This window comes from Pelophylax lessonae, assembly GCF_965119305.1.
Source record: "Pelophylax lessonae genome assembly, chromosome: 2".
In the NCBI taxonomy this organism is placed as follows: domain Eukaryota; kingdom Metazoa; phylum Chordata; class Amphibia; order Anura; family Ranidae; genus Pelophylax; species Pelophylax lessonae.
The window spans coordinates 43,203,505-43,217,684 of record NC_138769.1 but is presented as its reverse complement, the minus strand read 5'-3'; the positions used below and the strand labels follow the sequence as shown (position 1 = coordinate 43,217,684).

General features: G+C 42.5%; 1 protein-coding gene across 1 annotated transcript in view; it reads right to left on the bottom strand.

The window, feature by feature from the left end:
• Positions 1–14,180, bottom strand: part of LOC309546612 (uncharacterized protein) — a gene marked incomplete at both ends in the record, with an annotated part of 437,777 nt that overhangs the window by 154,105 nt on the left and 269,492 nt on the right. The window contains 2 exons of the mRNA XM_082246351.1: positions 5,661–5,804; positions 10,079–10,222. Coding sequence (XP_082102477.1) covers positions 5,661–5,804; positions 10,079–10,222 — 288 coding nt within the window. The remainder of the gene's footprint in view (positions 1–5,660; positions 5,805–10,078; positions 10,223–14,180) is intronic.

The following is a 14,180-nucleotide window of genomic DNA, read 5'->3' as shown; positions in this document are numbered from 1 at the left end:
CACTACACTGACACACTACACCAACACTACACTGACACACTACACTCACACTACACTAACAGTACACTATACTCACACTACACTGACACTGCACTAACAGTACACTGACACACTATACTCACACTACTCTATACTCACACTTCACTGACACACTATACTAACACTACACTATACTCACACTACACTGACACTACACTAACACTACACTGACACTACACTAACACTACACTGACACGCTACACTCACACTACACTAACAGTACACTATACTCACACTACACTGACACTGCACTAACAGTACACTGACACACTATACTGACACTACACTATACTCACACTTCACTGACACACTATACTAACACTACACTATACTCACACTACACTGACACTACACTGAGACTACACTAACACTACACTGACACTACACTAACACTACACTGACACACTACACTCACACTACACTAACAGTACACTATACTCACACTACACTGACACTGCACTAACAGTACACTGACACACTATACTGACACTACACTATAATCACACTTCACTGACACTACACTGACACTACACTAACACTACACTGACACTACACTAACACTACACTGACACACTACACTCACACTACACTAACAGTACACTATACTCACACTACACTGACACTACACTAACACTACACTGACACACTACACTCACACTACACTAACAGTACACTATACTCACACTACACTAACACTACACTAACACTACACTGACACTCTACACTCACAATAACGCTAACTAGCTATCACTGAGCCCTGCTCTATTTATATCCAGCAACACACTGGAAAAAGGTTCCTGTGGGAAGAAACCTAATGTAGTGTTGGTTTGGGACAATGAACACTGAGCCATGATTGGGCAAAGTCATCATGATCAGGCAAAGTCATCAGGGCCCTAGAAATTTGGGTGCTCGGTGTATACCCAAGTGGGCATTTTTCAGGTTCAAACCAATGCTCAGCCCGAACAGCTCATCCATCTCTACTGAAGAAGACAGGATCCTTTGGAAAAGGTGTAAAAGTTTATTGAAGTGTATGAAGCAGCTATCGTAATGTTCCCGAGTGACCCCTAGGAAGTGTCCCTGGACTCCTGGGTTTGTTTACATTCATTAATAAAAGGCTCCCTCTCCTGGCTATGACAGCACATTACAGGTCGTAAACGGCTATGGGACATCTCTTTGCTGGGAGATGGAAATAGATGAGCCCATAGAGGTGTAGCTGAAATCTGCAGGAATGACCAGGGAGTCTTTCACCACTGCATTATAGCTCTCCTATCACCTACTCCAAGGCACAGGACCTCTTTAGGGCTCTTTTTTTTTTTTTAGAACTCCCTATCCAATCTTTTCAGCTATCTCTTACTCCACCTATAGGTGGTATCTTAAAACTTACATCTTAGGAAAGACTATCCTGCCTCAGGGCTGAATTTTTCTTTCTCTATCAACTGATTTCCCCCACATTATTATGGGGGGTTATTATTTCTTTGTATCGCTTGTCCCTCCCTTTTAGATTATAGGCATATAAATAACGCTTACTGTAGTCGTTGGGGAAGAAGCACCATTTGACCCCGGGAATAGATGGGTCAAAGCAGCACCCTCTGGAATTGCATTCTTCCGAACTAATTCCTGGATATCCGCAGTCTATTCTGTCAGCCGGACTCACGGAGCACTGAACCTTATCTATGAAAAAAATTGAAAACATTTTTGAAATAGCAATTAATAATGTTTACAGGCTTTACATAAAATGTTTTTGGTGCTTAAGAGGAACTCATTTTTCTAACCAAACGATTTAAAGAGCAATTGCACGTTCAGACAGAGTGCACTTCTTGCTCCATTGCCCACACCTAAACCATCCCACCCTCATCAGATGAGATCCAATGATTGTGGACACCAGAGTTTGTTTGCACTCAGTTGTGAAAGGCTCCCTCTCCTGGCTGCGCCTGCACATTACAGGCCCTTGGACTTCTATTTGACCACCCCCTGGCTGGAAGTTGGAGGTAGACAAGCACCATAGAGAGGGGGCTGAATTATGGAGGCGTGACCAAGAAAGGAATCCTTTCATTACTGAATGTAAACAAACAATGGAGGCCTCAGCTATTGGATCATGGTAAAGGGGTAGGATTGTTAAGGCCAGGGAATAGCCAAAATAATAAGTGTACTTAACCACTTTACCACCGGAGGATTTTGCTCTCTTAAGTCTGGGCCACTTTTTGCGATTCAGCACTGTGCGAATTTAACTGACAATTGCGCGGCCGTGCGACGCTGTACCCAAACGAAATTTGCGTCCTTTTTTTCCCACAAACAGAGCTATCTTTTGGTGGTATTTGATCACCTGTGCGATTTTTACTTTTTGCGCTATAAACAAAAAAAGAGCGACAATTTTGAAAACTTAACAATATTTTTCACATTTTTTTTATATGAAATCCCCCCCCCCCCCCCCAAAAAATTTTTTTTTTTTTATCATTTTAGGCCAATTTGTTTTCTGCTACATATTTTTGGTAAAAAAAAATCGCAATAAGCGTATTTTGATTGGTTTGCGCAAACGTTATTGCGTTTACTAACTAAGGGAAAGATTTCTGTAATTTTTGGTGTTTTTTGTTTTTAACGAGTAATGGCGGCAATCTGCGAATTTTTTTTGCGGGACTGCGACATTGCGGCGGACAGATCGGACCCTTGAATGACATTTTTGACACTTTTGGGGGTACCATTGACATTACTGCAGTAATCAGTGCTATACATATGCACTGTTACTGTAAAAATTACACTGGCAGGGAAGGGGTTAATTTTATTGGAGAGGGAGGGGTTAATGTATGCCTGGTGCTTACTAACGTGTGTGGGGGGAGGTGACTGAGTGACACAGGGACAGATCTCAGGTTCAGATATGCTGAACCCTGCAATCTGTCACTGCCTGTCACTTCGGAGATCCGCCCGCTCTGTTTACACAAGCGGGCGGATCTCCAGACTCGATTCCCCGACGATTGGGGAAGAGCAGCGACGATCGCCGCTGCTCCTCCCCTGGCCCGATTCCCGCTGTGACTGAATACATGCGCGCACCGCCGAGAAGGGGGAGTGTCTGCCGACGTAGGTCTACGTCGTCAGACCTACAAGAGCCACTTTGCCGCAGTACAGCTCTAGTGAGCAGCGGCAAAGTAGTTAAAGCGGTAGTATACTCTGCTTTTTAATTTTTACCTACAGGTAAGCCTATAATAAGGCCTATAATAAGGCTTACCTGTAGGTAAAATAATATCTCCTAAACCTGCACGGTTTAGGAGATATATTTACCCTGCATGCAGCTGCTGACACCAGCGGTGCATGTGCTCTAAACGTCCGGCAAGAGCTCCTTGCCGACTCCTTGCTGGAAAGTGAACTCCCGTGGGCTCCGGCCACTCACAGCGCCGAAGCACCCGAACCCGGAAGAGACACTGAGGGAACATGTCAGCTCCCTCAGCGGTGTCCAGGTGACCGTGTGGGGGCTTGGTTCTAAGGTAAGTATTTCATAATGTGCTAGTATGCAATGCATAATAGCACATTATGCCTTTGTCCTGCAGGTTTTTGTTTTTTGATTTTACACAGGGGATACAACCGCTTTAAGAGCTGGTTCACACTACCACGACCAGAAAGTCGCCCCGTGACTTGAAGAGACTTGGAAGAGACTTGGAAGAGACTTGGAAGAGACTTGTGCACTACTTTGAAGAGACAGGCGACTTTGTCTGTGGGGAATGCCTGGCTAATCTCTTTCTTCTTCCTGGAAAGTCTGATAACAAGTCGCTTCAATTAGGATAAGGAGGCGACTCCCATTGAAGTATATGGGACAGTCGGATCACAGGTCTCCTCAAAGTAGTACAGGACCCTTTTCTGAAGTCGGAGCGACTTCAGTAGTGCCAATTAAGACGGCACTGATTGATTAACATTGCTTTTGTTATGTCAAGCTACCTGGGGCTACACAAGTCGCCTCACAAGTCGTGCTAGTGTGAATGGGCTCTAAGGCTTTTTGAAGGCTGAAGCCCAGGCAAACAGGTAAACATATAAATGAAATGCATACATGTGAGCTGTTTTACTTGACAAAAGGTTTGTAATTCTGTACATCCAATCCCAATATTCTTACAGCTCTGTCACATGCACAGCAGTATTTAGCAAGACTCAGGATCTATATTTCACTGATGTAGTTCAATAACCTCCCCCAGTAACTGGACAGTAAAAAGGAGAAGCAGTAGACTGTTGAGATTATCTCTCTGTCACTCTTCACACTTCTCCTATCAGCATGTTCCTTCTTAGTACATGATCACTTCACCACTTCAGCTCCGGAAGGTTTTCCCCCCTAATGACAGGGGCATTTTTTTGTGATACGGCACTGCGTTACTTTAACTGACAATTGCGCGGTCGTGCGACGCTGTACGTAAATAATATTGATGTCCTTTTTTTCCCCACAAATAGAGCTTTCTTTTGGTGGTATTTGATCACCTGTGCAGTTTTTATTTTTTGCTCTATGAACAAAAAAAAAGAACTTTACTTTCTGCTATAAAACATATCCAATAATTTTTTAAAAAAAAATCTAATTTCTTCATCAATTTAGGCCAATATGTATTCTGCCACATGTTTAAGGTGAAAAAAAATCCCAATAAGCGTATATTGATTGGTTTGCGCAAAAATGATGGGATATTTTTATGGATTTTTTTTTTTAACTAGTAATGGCGGCAATCAGCGATTTTTAGCAGGACTGCGACATTGCGGGGGGACAATTCGGACACCTAACTAAAACTTTTTTGGGGATCAGTGATACTAACACAGTGACCAGTGCTAAAAATATGCACTGTCACTGTACTGACACTGGCAGGGAAGGGGTTAACAACGGACGATTAAAGGGTTAAATGTGTCTCTAGGGGGTGGTTGCTAACTGTGTGGGGGAGGTTCTCTGACTGGGGGAAGGCAGAGATTCGTGTTCCTGCTTAGCAGGATCACAAGATCTCCATCTTCTCCTGTCAGAGTGGTGATCTGCCTTGTTTACATAGGCAGACCGATGTTCTGCCTCTCTAAGGGAATGATTGCAGGTGGCCGGTGGACATTGGGTCTGCCGGACCCGCTGATTGGCATCCCCTGTGTCCAATCAGCACGAGATCGCACATCCGGCCGTATGCACCCCACCCCCCCACAGTGGTTATTTCACAAAATGTCATTCAAGTATGTCGTTTTCGCGTAATAGACCGGACCTGCCGCAGTACATATGCGGTAGGCGGTGGGCAAGTGGGTAAAGTATACCTAAAGGCAAAACTTTGTTTTCTAGTTTTCGATGGATGGGAAAGGGATCAGAACACCTGTCAGTTTTTTTTTTTAGATTCTATGGTCCCGTTTACCATTATTATTGAAAGTGAAAGTAAGAGAAATGACCCACATTTTGGGTTGTCCCCAGAAAAGTTATAGAGGGGAAATCTTCCAATGGGTACACAAACTCTAGAAAACTCGGGGTCTCCAAGGAATTCCCTTGATTTACAGCGATTTCCTCTCACTTCCTGTTTGGCTATGTGACAGGAAGTGAGGGAAAATCTACACAATGGGAAACAGATGGCAAAAAGAAATCTGACAGGGATTATAACCCTTCCTTGCTCTATCCAAAATGAAAAAAAACTACTTACTGTAGCTCTTTTTGTAGAAGCACCATTTGACCCCGGGAATAGATGAGTTGAAGCAGCATCCTCTGGAATTGCATTCTTTGGCACTAATTCCTGGATATCCGCAGTCTGTTCTGTCAGCCGGAATCACCGAGCACTGAGCCTTATCTGAAGAACAATTGAAAATATTATTTTTTTTGAATTAGCAATGAATGTTTATAGTACAAGTTTTTGGTGATTCCGAAAAATTATGAGGACATTTTCCTCCAAATGTGTGACTTTTATACAAAGCGCGTTTATTATTTTTGCCCCTTTGCTCTGACATAAACAATTCCACCCTCACTCTGATGAGATCCATGAGAGCGCATGTAGGATGGTAATTAATATAACTACAAAAACCAAAAACTCTGCACAACCTTCAATACCTTCAATAGTGACGAAAACGCATCAGTCGGAGCTTAATGACGTCATCACGCTACCAGGAAGGATTTGCTTGGATACACACTAACTGGTGATGCTGTGGTCTTACCCTTAAGGGGGACCTGTACCTATATATATATATATAAAATTTGTGTTTAAAGTAGTGCACTGCTGAGGATTAGTGCACCAACATCGTGAGTGTGTTCTAATAAATATTTATGGTTATTTTAACCACTTCTGGACCGGAAGGATTTGCCCCCTTAATGACCAGGCCATATTTTGCGATTCAGCACAGCGTTACTTTAATGGACAATTGCACGTTCGTGCGACACTGTACCTAAATAAAATTGATGTCCTTTTTTTCCCACAAATAGAGCTTTTTTTTTTGTGGTATTTGATCACCTGTGCGATTTTTTTTTTTTTTTGCGCTATAAACAAAAAAAGAGCGACAATTCTGAAAAGAAAAAAACAATATTTTTCACATTCTGCTATATAACATTCCCAAAAAAAATATTTTTTTTTTCTTTTTTAACATTTTAGGTCAATCTGTTTTCTGCTACATATTTTTGGTTAAAAAAAATCACAATAAGCGTATTTTGATTGGTTTGTGCAAATGTTTTCGTGTCTACTAACTACGGGAAAAATTTATGTCATTTTTATTGTTTTTTTTCTTTTTTTTTTTACTAGTAATGGCGGCGATCTGTGATTTTTTGCGGGACTGCGACATTGCAGCGGACAGATCGGACCCCTGACTGACATTTTTGACACTTTTGGGGGTACCAGTGACATTACTACAGTACTACAGTAATCAGTGCTATAAATATTACTGTTACTACAATAATGACACTGGCAGGGAAGGGGGTAACATTGTGGGTGATCAAGAAGTTAAATGTGAGCCTAGGGGAGTGATTCTAACTGTGGAGGGGGGCGGGGGGCATGGCTTGTGAAATGACCATAGAGACCTGTGATCCTATATAGAAGGATCACAGGCGCTCTGTGTTCATTCCAGAGAGAGGAACGGTTGGCTGTGTTTACAAAAGCTGACCGTCCTTCTCTCTCAGCGGGGAGCAATAGAAGGTGTCAGGTAGCAATCAGAGCCGCCTGCCCCGTGCATCGGCTTCCCCACTGACGAGCGGGGGTGGGAGTGCGCCACTGGCGGCGCGCGCTCGCCCCCTAGCTGTAGGCACGTGACCAACGTATACCTACGGCAGTTCGCGCAGGAGCGGCTACCTGCCACAGTATAACTGTGGCGGGTGATCGTTAATTGTTAAACTAGCTGAAGACACTGAACATCTTCATCACAACAGCTCCTTCACGTATCCCCCCCCACCCCCACCCACAAACTTAACCACTTGCCGAACGCCGCAAACACATATACTGCGGCGGTCAGCCCCGGCCAAGCAAGGTGACGTACCGGTACGTCACTAGCCTGTCACCGGCTTGTGAGCCAATAGCGGGCGAGTGCGCGCCCGCTGAGGCACGCACCCGTCCTGGCTTGCTCCCTAAGAAGTCAGTGCGTGTGACCGGCGGACCCGATGTCCGCCGGTCACTCGCGATCGTTCGCCGGGAAGGGAGAAAGGCAGGCAGCTAATGTAAACAAGCCGCCTGTCATTCTCCCCTGTGTAAAAATGGAGATCAGACGGTTCTACTATGTAGGACTGTTGATCTCTGTTTTTACACTAGTAGCCATGTCCAATCACAGTTAGAAGCACGCCCATAGGACACACTTAACCCCTCCCTCTCCAATACAGTTAACCCCTTCCCTGCCAGTGTCATTTTTACAGTAACAGTGCATATTTATAGCACTGATTACTGCAGTAATGTCACTGGTAACCCCAAAAGTGTCAAAAATGTCAGTCAAGGGTCCGATCTGTCTGCCGCAATGTCGCAGTCCCGCAAAAAAAATCACAGATTGCCGCCATTACTCATTTAAAAAAAAAACACCAAAAATGACAAAAATCTTTCCCATTGTTAGTAAACGCAATAACTTTTGCGCAAACCAATCAAAATACGCTTTTTCGCAATTTTTTTTACCAAACATATGTAGCATAAAACAAATTGGCCGAAAATGTTAAAAAATTTTGATTTTTACATTTTTTTTGGGAATTTCATATAAAAAAATGTGAAAAATATTGTTATTTTTGCAAAATTTACGCAAAATCGCAGAGGTGATCAAATACCACCAAAAGAAAGCTTTGTTTGTGGGAAAAAAAGGATGTCAAATTAGTTTAGGTAAAGCATCGCACGACCGCGCAATTGTCCGTTAAAGTCACGCAGTAAAAAAATCGCAAAATACCCCCTGGTCAGGAAGGTGGGTAAAATCTTCCGGGGCTTAAGTGGTTAAAGGGCTTTGTGCACAATATCTGCACACACTGAGGGGAACTCTTCTCAAAGATCTAATGTTATCTTTCTCGTAATTTGAGTTCGATACCTCAGAGTGTCACAGAGTTTATTGGGCCCGTGATGTCAGGCGTTGAAGGGAACAGTCTGATATAAAAGGCCATTTTCCTTCCTTTTATACCTGCAGGCATAGGCTCTTTCAGAGCTTTCATAGCCTCTTTCCTGGTTGCTTTCATTCAGTTTGCTGTAATTCTTTATGCCTTGCATGCCTGCTTTATATGTGCTAAAAGTAAGAGTTTAGTACTAAAAGAATATTTGCCTAAGCCAAATATTGTTTTAAATGCCTAAGAACTCTGCTTAAGATACTTGATTACTTCTGTTGCAGTCTGCTGCCTGTGTAATTGCTTTTCCAATTCTGAAATATGTTCAAACCCAGGTTGTCACAGGTGTCGGGAGGCTTGCAAGGTCAGGGCAAATTTTTGGGTCAGTCAACTTCCATCGGCCCTCACAGGGGTGGCACTACAGACGACGTCTTTTGATGACGAAACGCATCGGCGACACCAGATGCAACGTCCACACGCCCCCGGACTTAGCCGGCCTATTGCCTTGTATGCTGACTGGATACACGCGGGACGCCGCGGTCGGACCTTCAGCTGCCGTATTTATGTGCTTGCTTGTACCGTCTCATTGTGAGTAGTTTTTTAATAAAATATTTTATATGTGTTTACGGGATTACGCTATGGTCCTCTGTTTATTTTCCTCTTTATACCTGCTTGACCATCATGGAGTGATTATGAGGAACTGACCCTTCCATGGTGCTGACCTTTCTCATTCATTTGAGTAGCCATGGCGCTTTGGTAAGCTGCTCCCTACACTTGTGCACTGTGGTGTCCCCATTCTACACACTTCCCTGGGTGTCACAAGAATGATCGTTTTTCATGCTATTTCAGCTTGGATTTTTTTGGACTTTTCACCATTATTTATATTGTTCTTTGGGACTATATTCACTATATTTTCCTTTGGCATTTTTTTCATCCTTCTGAATGATGATTTATTGTTTTGTATTATTCACTTATGTTTTTGATTAGCGCTACACTTTTTTATTATTATTGCATTATTGATCACTGTCCGTGGATCTTGTGTTCAGCTGCTTTTTCGTATGTAACAAACCCCCCCTTTTTTTCATTACATATTGACTATCACTTTTTAGCACAGAAATACCCCCCCCCCCCCCATTTTACGTGGCACTATATTTACATTCAGAGGTGAAAGGCTACCTACCCTGGCTATGTCTGCACATTACAGGCCCTTGGTCTTCTAAGGGACTATCTCTTTCCTGGGAGATGTAATTAGGTAAACCCATAGAGATGGAGCTGCATTGTGCAGGCACGACCAGGAAGCCTTTCACCTCTGCCCCCTAGTTCCCTCATCTTCTACTCCTATGCTCAGGTCTTCTTCAAGGTCTCTCCTTTCCTCTTGAACTTCCTACCCTGATCTCTCGGCTATCTCCTACTCCATTGTTAGGTGATCTCCGAAAACTCACCTCTTTAGGAAGCGTATCCTGCTTCAGAGCTGAATTTTATTTTCTCCATCAACTGAACCCCCCCCCCCCCACAGATATTATCTCTTTGTATCCTTTGCCCCTCCCGTTTAGATTGTAAGCAGAGAAAAATAACCCTTACTGTAGTTGTTGGGGAAGAAGCACCATTTGACCCCGGGAATAGATGGGTCAAAGCAGCATCCTCTGGAATGGCATTCATCAGAACTAATTCCTGGATATCCGCAGTCTGTTCTGTCAGCCGGACTCACCGAGCACTGAGCCTTATCTATGAAGAATAATTGAAAATGTAATTTTTGAAATAGCAATTGTTCATGTTTACAGGCTGCACATAAAAGTTTTTGGCGCTTATGAGGAACTCATTTTATAACTGCATACAGTATGACTTTAAGAGTAATTGCACTTTCAGAAAGAGTGAAATTTTTGCTCCTTTTGACCTGACCCAACCAATCCCACCCTCACTCAGATGAGATCCTTTCAGTGTGGACACCAGAGTTTGGTTACATTCAGCGATGAAAGGCTTTCTCACCTGACTGAATCTGCACATTCTGAGCTCTTGGACTTTTATGGGGCTGTCTCCTCGCTGGGTGACGGAAGTAGACAAGCTCTATGGTAGAGGTAGAGCTAAATTGCGTAGGCACGACCAATAAAAAGAGAGTTTTACCGTTAAATGCTAACAATGGAGGTCAAAAGCTATTGGATCATGGTAAGTAGGGAAGGATTGCTTAGGTCAGGGGTAAGCTAAAAGAAAAAGTCCAGGCAAACAGTTAAACATCTAGCCACAATGCTTACATGTGAGCTGTTTTACTTGGCAAAAAGTTTGTGTTTCTGTCCTTTCAGTCCCAAGATTTACACAGCTCTGCTACATGCACAGGTGTACCAAGAAGGGCAGTTGTCCTAATTTTTCTCTACTGTAGTTTACACCCCAACCCTCCATAGTGACTTGACAGTAAAAGGGGAAGCAGCAGACTGATGAGATTATCTCTCTGTCATTCTACAAACTCCTATCAGCATGTTTGCATCATGATCACTTTAGCATATATGTCTGTGTAGCCAGGTGCTGGACTACAGAAACTTGGGAAATGTTATTGCACTATCCCACCAGTCAGCGGAGGGAGAACTTGTTGGAGATACAACAGCTTTCAGCTTAGCAGATTAACTGCAGTTCACAAATAGGACACTAGATGTCGCTAATGCTCAGTGATATGCTATGCATTTCTATGATGTGTTGTAATAACTTGTTGGTTATCTCTTCCTGTCTGTTGTTCTTATTACAATGAGGTGACATCTTTGATTTCTGTGTTATGTTCCAATAAAGAAGCCAGTTCCTGTTTACTCTACAATGTCTGATCTGAATGGACTCCGCTGCACCCAGTGATCACACTCTGCAACAGAACTAAAGCCAGGAAAGCCTATTGATTCCTTTGCAGAACACTGAGGATCATATGAATTGAAGTCCAGGGCACAAGTCATAGAATGGGACTCATACTACAGTTTCCAGAACACCCTAAGGTGGGGGGGAATATTTTTTACAGACTGCCTCCCTTTGGTGCAGAGGAAACCGATGAGAGCATGTTTGCATCTGCTGCATGCTGACCAGACTGCTGAGAGGTCAGACCAGCAGAGAAACCTGAAGCAGCACAGCATATATTGCAGTGACCACATTGGCATTGTTGCTGCAAGAAGACCAGAGCATCCTCACACCCTTTTCTTCCCACTGCTTAATCTCTAGAGCAGGGATTCCCAAACTACGGCCCTGCAGTTGTTCAGGAACTTCAATTCCCATCATGCCTAGTCATGTATGTGAATGTCAGAGTTTTACAATGCCTCCTGGGATGTGTAGTTCTGCAACAGCTGCAGGGCCGTTGTTTTGGATTTCCTGCTCTAGAGGCATCCTGTGAAGAGACCGATGAGGCCCCCCTTTAAACAGTGAGAGTTCACAGCCGCACCACATGGACTTGTGAGAGGGCTCTGCCCATTACTCACACTGTTAGCGCAGACTAAGTTACTGGCAGGACATATATGTAAAACCCTCAACTTGTAAAACAACCCATTGAGTTTAAAATAGAAAATAAAAGGCATAACATGTAGGTATACATACAGTATAAAAAAATAAATAAATAAATGTCTTTTCCACCCCTTTTTATAAGTGATCACATTCCCTCTGTTCTCTGCATAAGGAGCTTAGGGAGGAGAAATAGCAGCACACTGGTCTTCCCAGTGAATGGCTGTGCAGAGAGGGTGTGTCAGCAGAAGTCTGATCATTGGAGAACAGAAAACTGACCATGCTGTGCTTTGTGGTCAGTTTTTAATAGGAAAGCAAAAGGACTGGCAGGAACACCAGGGATTTCACACAAAGGAAGCAATACAAGAGAACAAGCCCATAGTATAGCAGGTACATATCAGGAATATGAAATTTTGGGTTTACATATTCTTAAAGTAAAATTCACCTATACTGCACCTATACCACACCTATACTGCACCTATACTGCATGCTGGTTTTCTAAAATTGTAGTTAGGTGCACCAACGCTTTTTAACAGGCCCCAACGATAGCTGACAGAAGAACAGCATAATAGACTGCTCCTCCCATAAACCATCATGCTGGTCCCCTTTATCATGGACAGTGCACATCTAGCCATTCTAGGCCTAGCATAGTTACCATTAATGATTTTGGCAGCTTATTTCCTGTGTTCGGTAAATCAAGCTTTATTACGGCTCACTGCTGACCTTGCTACTGATCTGGATGCACAAGGGGAGATTTACTAACACTGGAGCATTCAGAATCTGGTGCAGTTATACATGGTAGCCAATCAGCTTCTAACTTCAGCTTTGATAATAAAATCTGGAGGCACTCTCCAGTTTAGTAAATCAACCCCCAAGTGTCATTTAATGCCTTGTCCTTATCACTAATCACCCCGTATGCTAAATTTTATTATTATTATTGGTAATCCATATCTAGGCTTACCTCATTACCAACCATATTAGGTGAAAATATACTAACTTTACCTTTACTATCTGGTTCAGTGCCTTTTTTCTTTGTTATAGTACTACTACTGGGCACTAAGTATTGCTTTCAGTGAATTTCTGATATTGCATGCTTTGCACACTCAACCTAATTGCATCAGAGGGGTTGAAGTCCTTAAAGCGGAGTTCCGGCCTCAACATTTTTTTTTCGATAAAAATACCCTTACTTACTTTTTTTTTTTTTTTTTTTTTTGTAAAGAGCTGAGGAAACTGTTGGTACTATAATAATAGTGTATTATAATAATATAATTTGGAAATGATAGCATAGGAATCACTCTTACTGTAGTTGTTGGTGTGGAAGCACCATTTGACCCCGGGAATAGATGAGTCAAAGCAGCATCCTCTGGAACCGCATTCTTCAGAACTTATTCCTGGATATCCGCACTCTATTCTGTTAGCCGGACTCACCGAGCACTGAACCTTATCTATGAAGAATAAATAAAGATATTATTTCTGACATAGCAATGATCAATATTTACAGGCTGCACGTAAAAGTGTTTGGCGATTATGAGGAAATTTTCCTCTAAATGTGTGACTTAAAGAATAGGTGTGCTTTTAGAAAAAGTGCACCTATTCTTTTTGCACCTTTGCCCTGACCTAAACAATCCCATCCTCAGTCAGATAAGATCCATAAGAGGAGGGAGCCAACTTGGTAGAAAACTCATAAAATAAATAAATCTGCACCACATGAACTGCATATCTCACTCTGTTAATGCGCAGCTGCTATCAATAAAGCACTGTATAAAAATATACTTAAGAATATGAAAAGAAAAACAATATATGACAGCACTACCACAAATATAATAAGCTATAAACATATCCAATACCTAAGTAATAAAATATAATTTCATCAACTGATTAAAAAACATGTGCATAAATCCTCATATGAAATAAATATCAGTTAATTTTCTTAAGTTCCAATCCATCTCTTGGACCGATCTGTCCCCTGAAGATGTCAATTGGACGAAACGCCTTGGACGGGGCTTATTGGACGTGACATCATCACGCACACCTGTGTCCGAGCTCGCAGCTAGAGTATTGTGGCTGGAACTGGCTTGGCATAAATCGATATACACGTCTGTCTGCTTTTTAGTGTAGGTTTTGACATATTGAAATGTAAGTGAAATATTTTATGCTTTTAAAGTGTTACTAAACCCACAACAGTAAAATCATTTTTGTTTATGCAGTATAGCATGCTTGT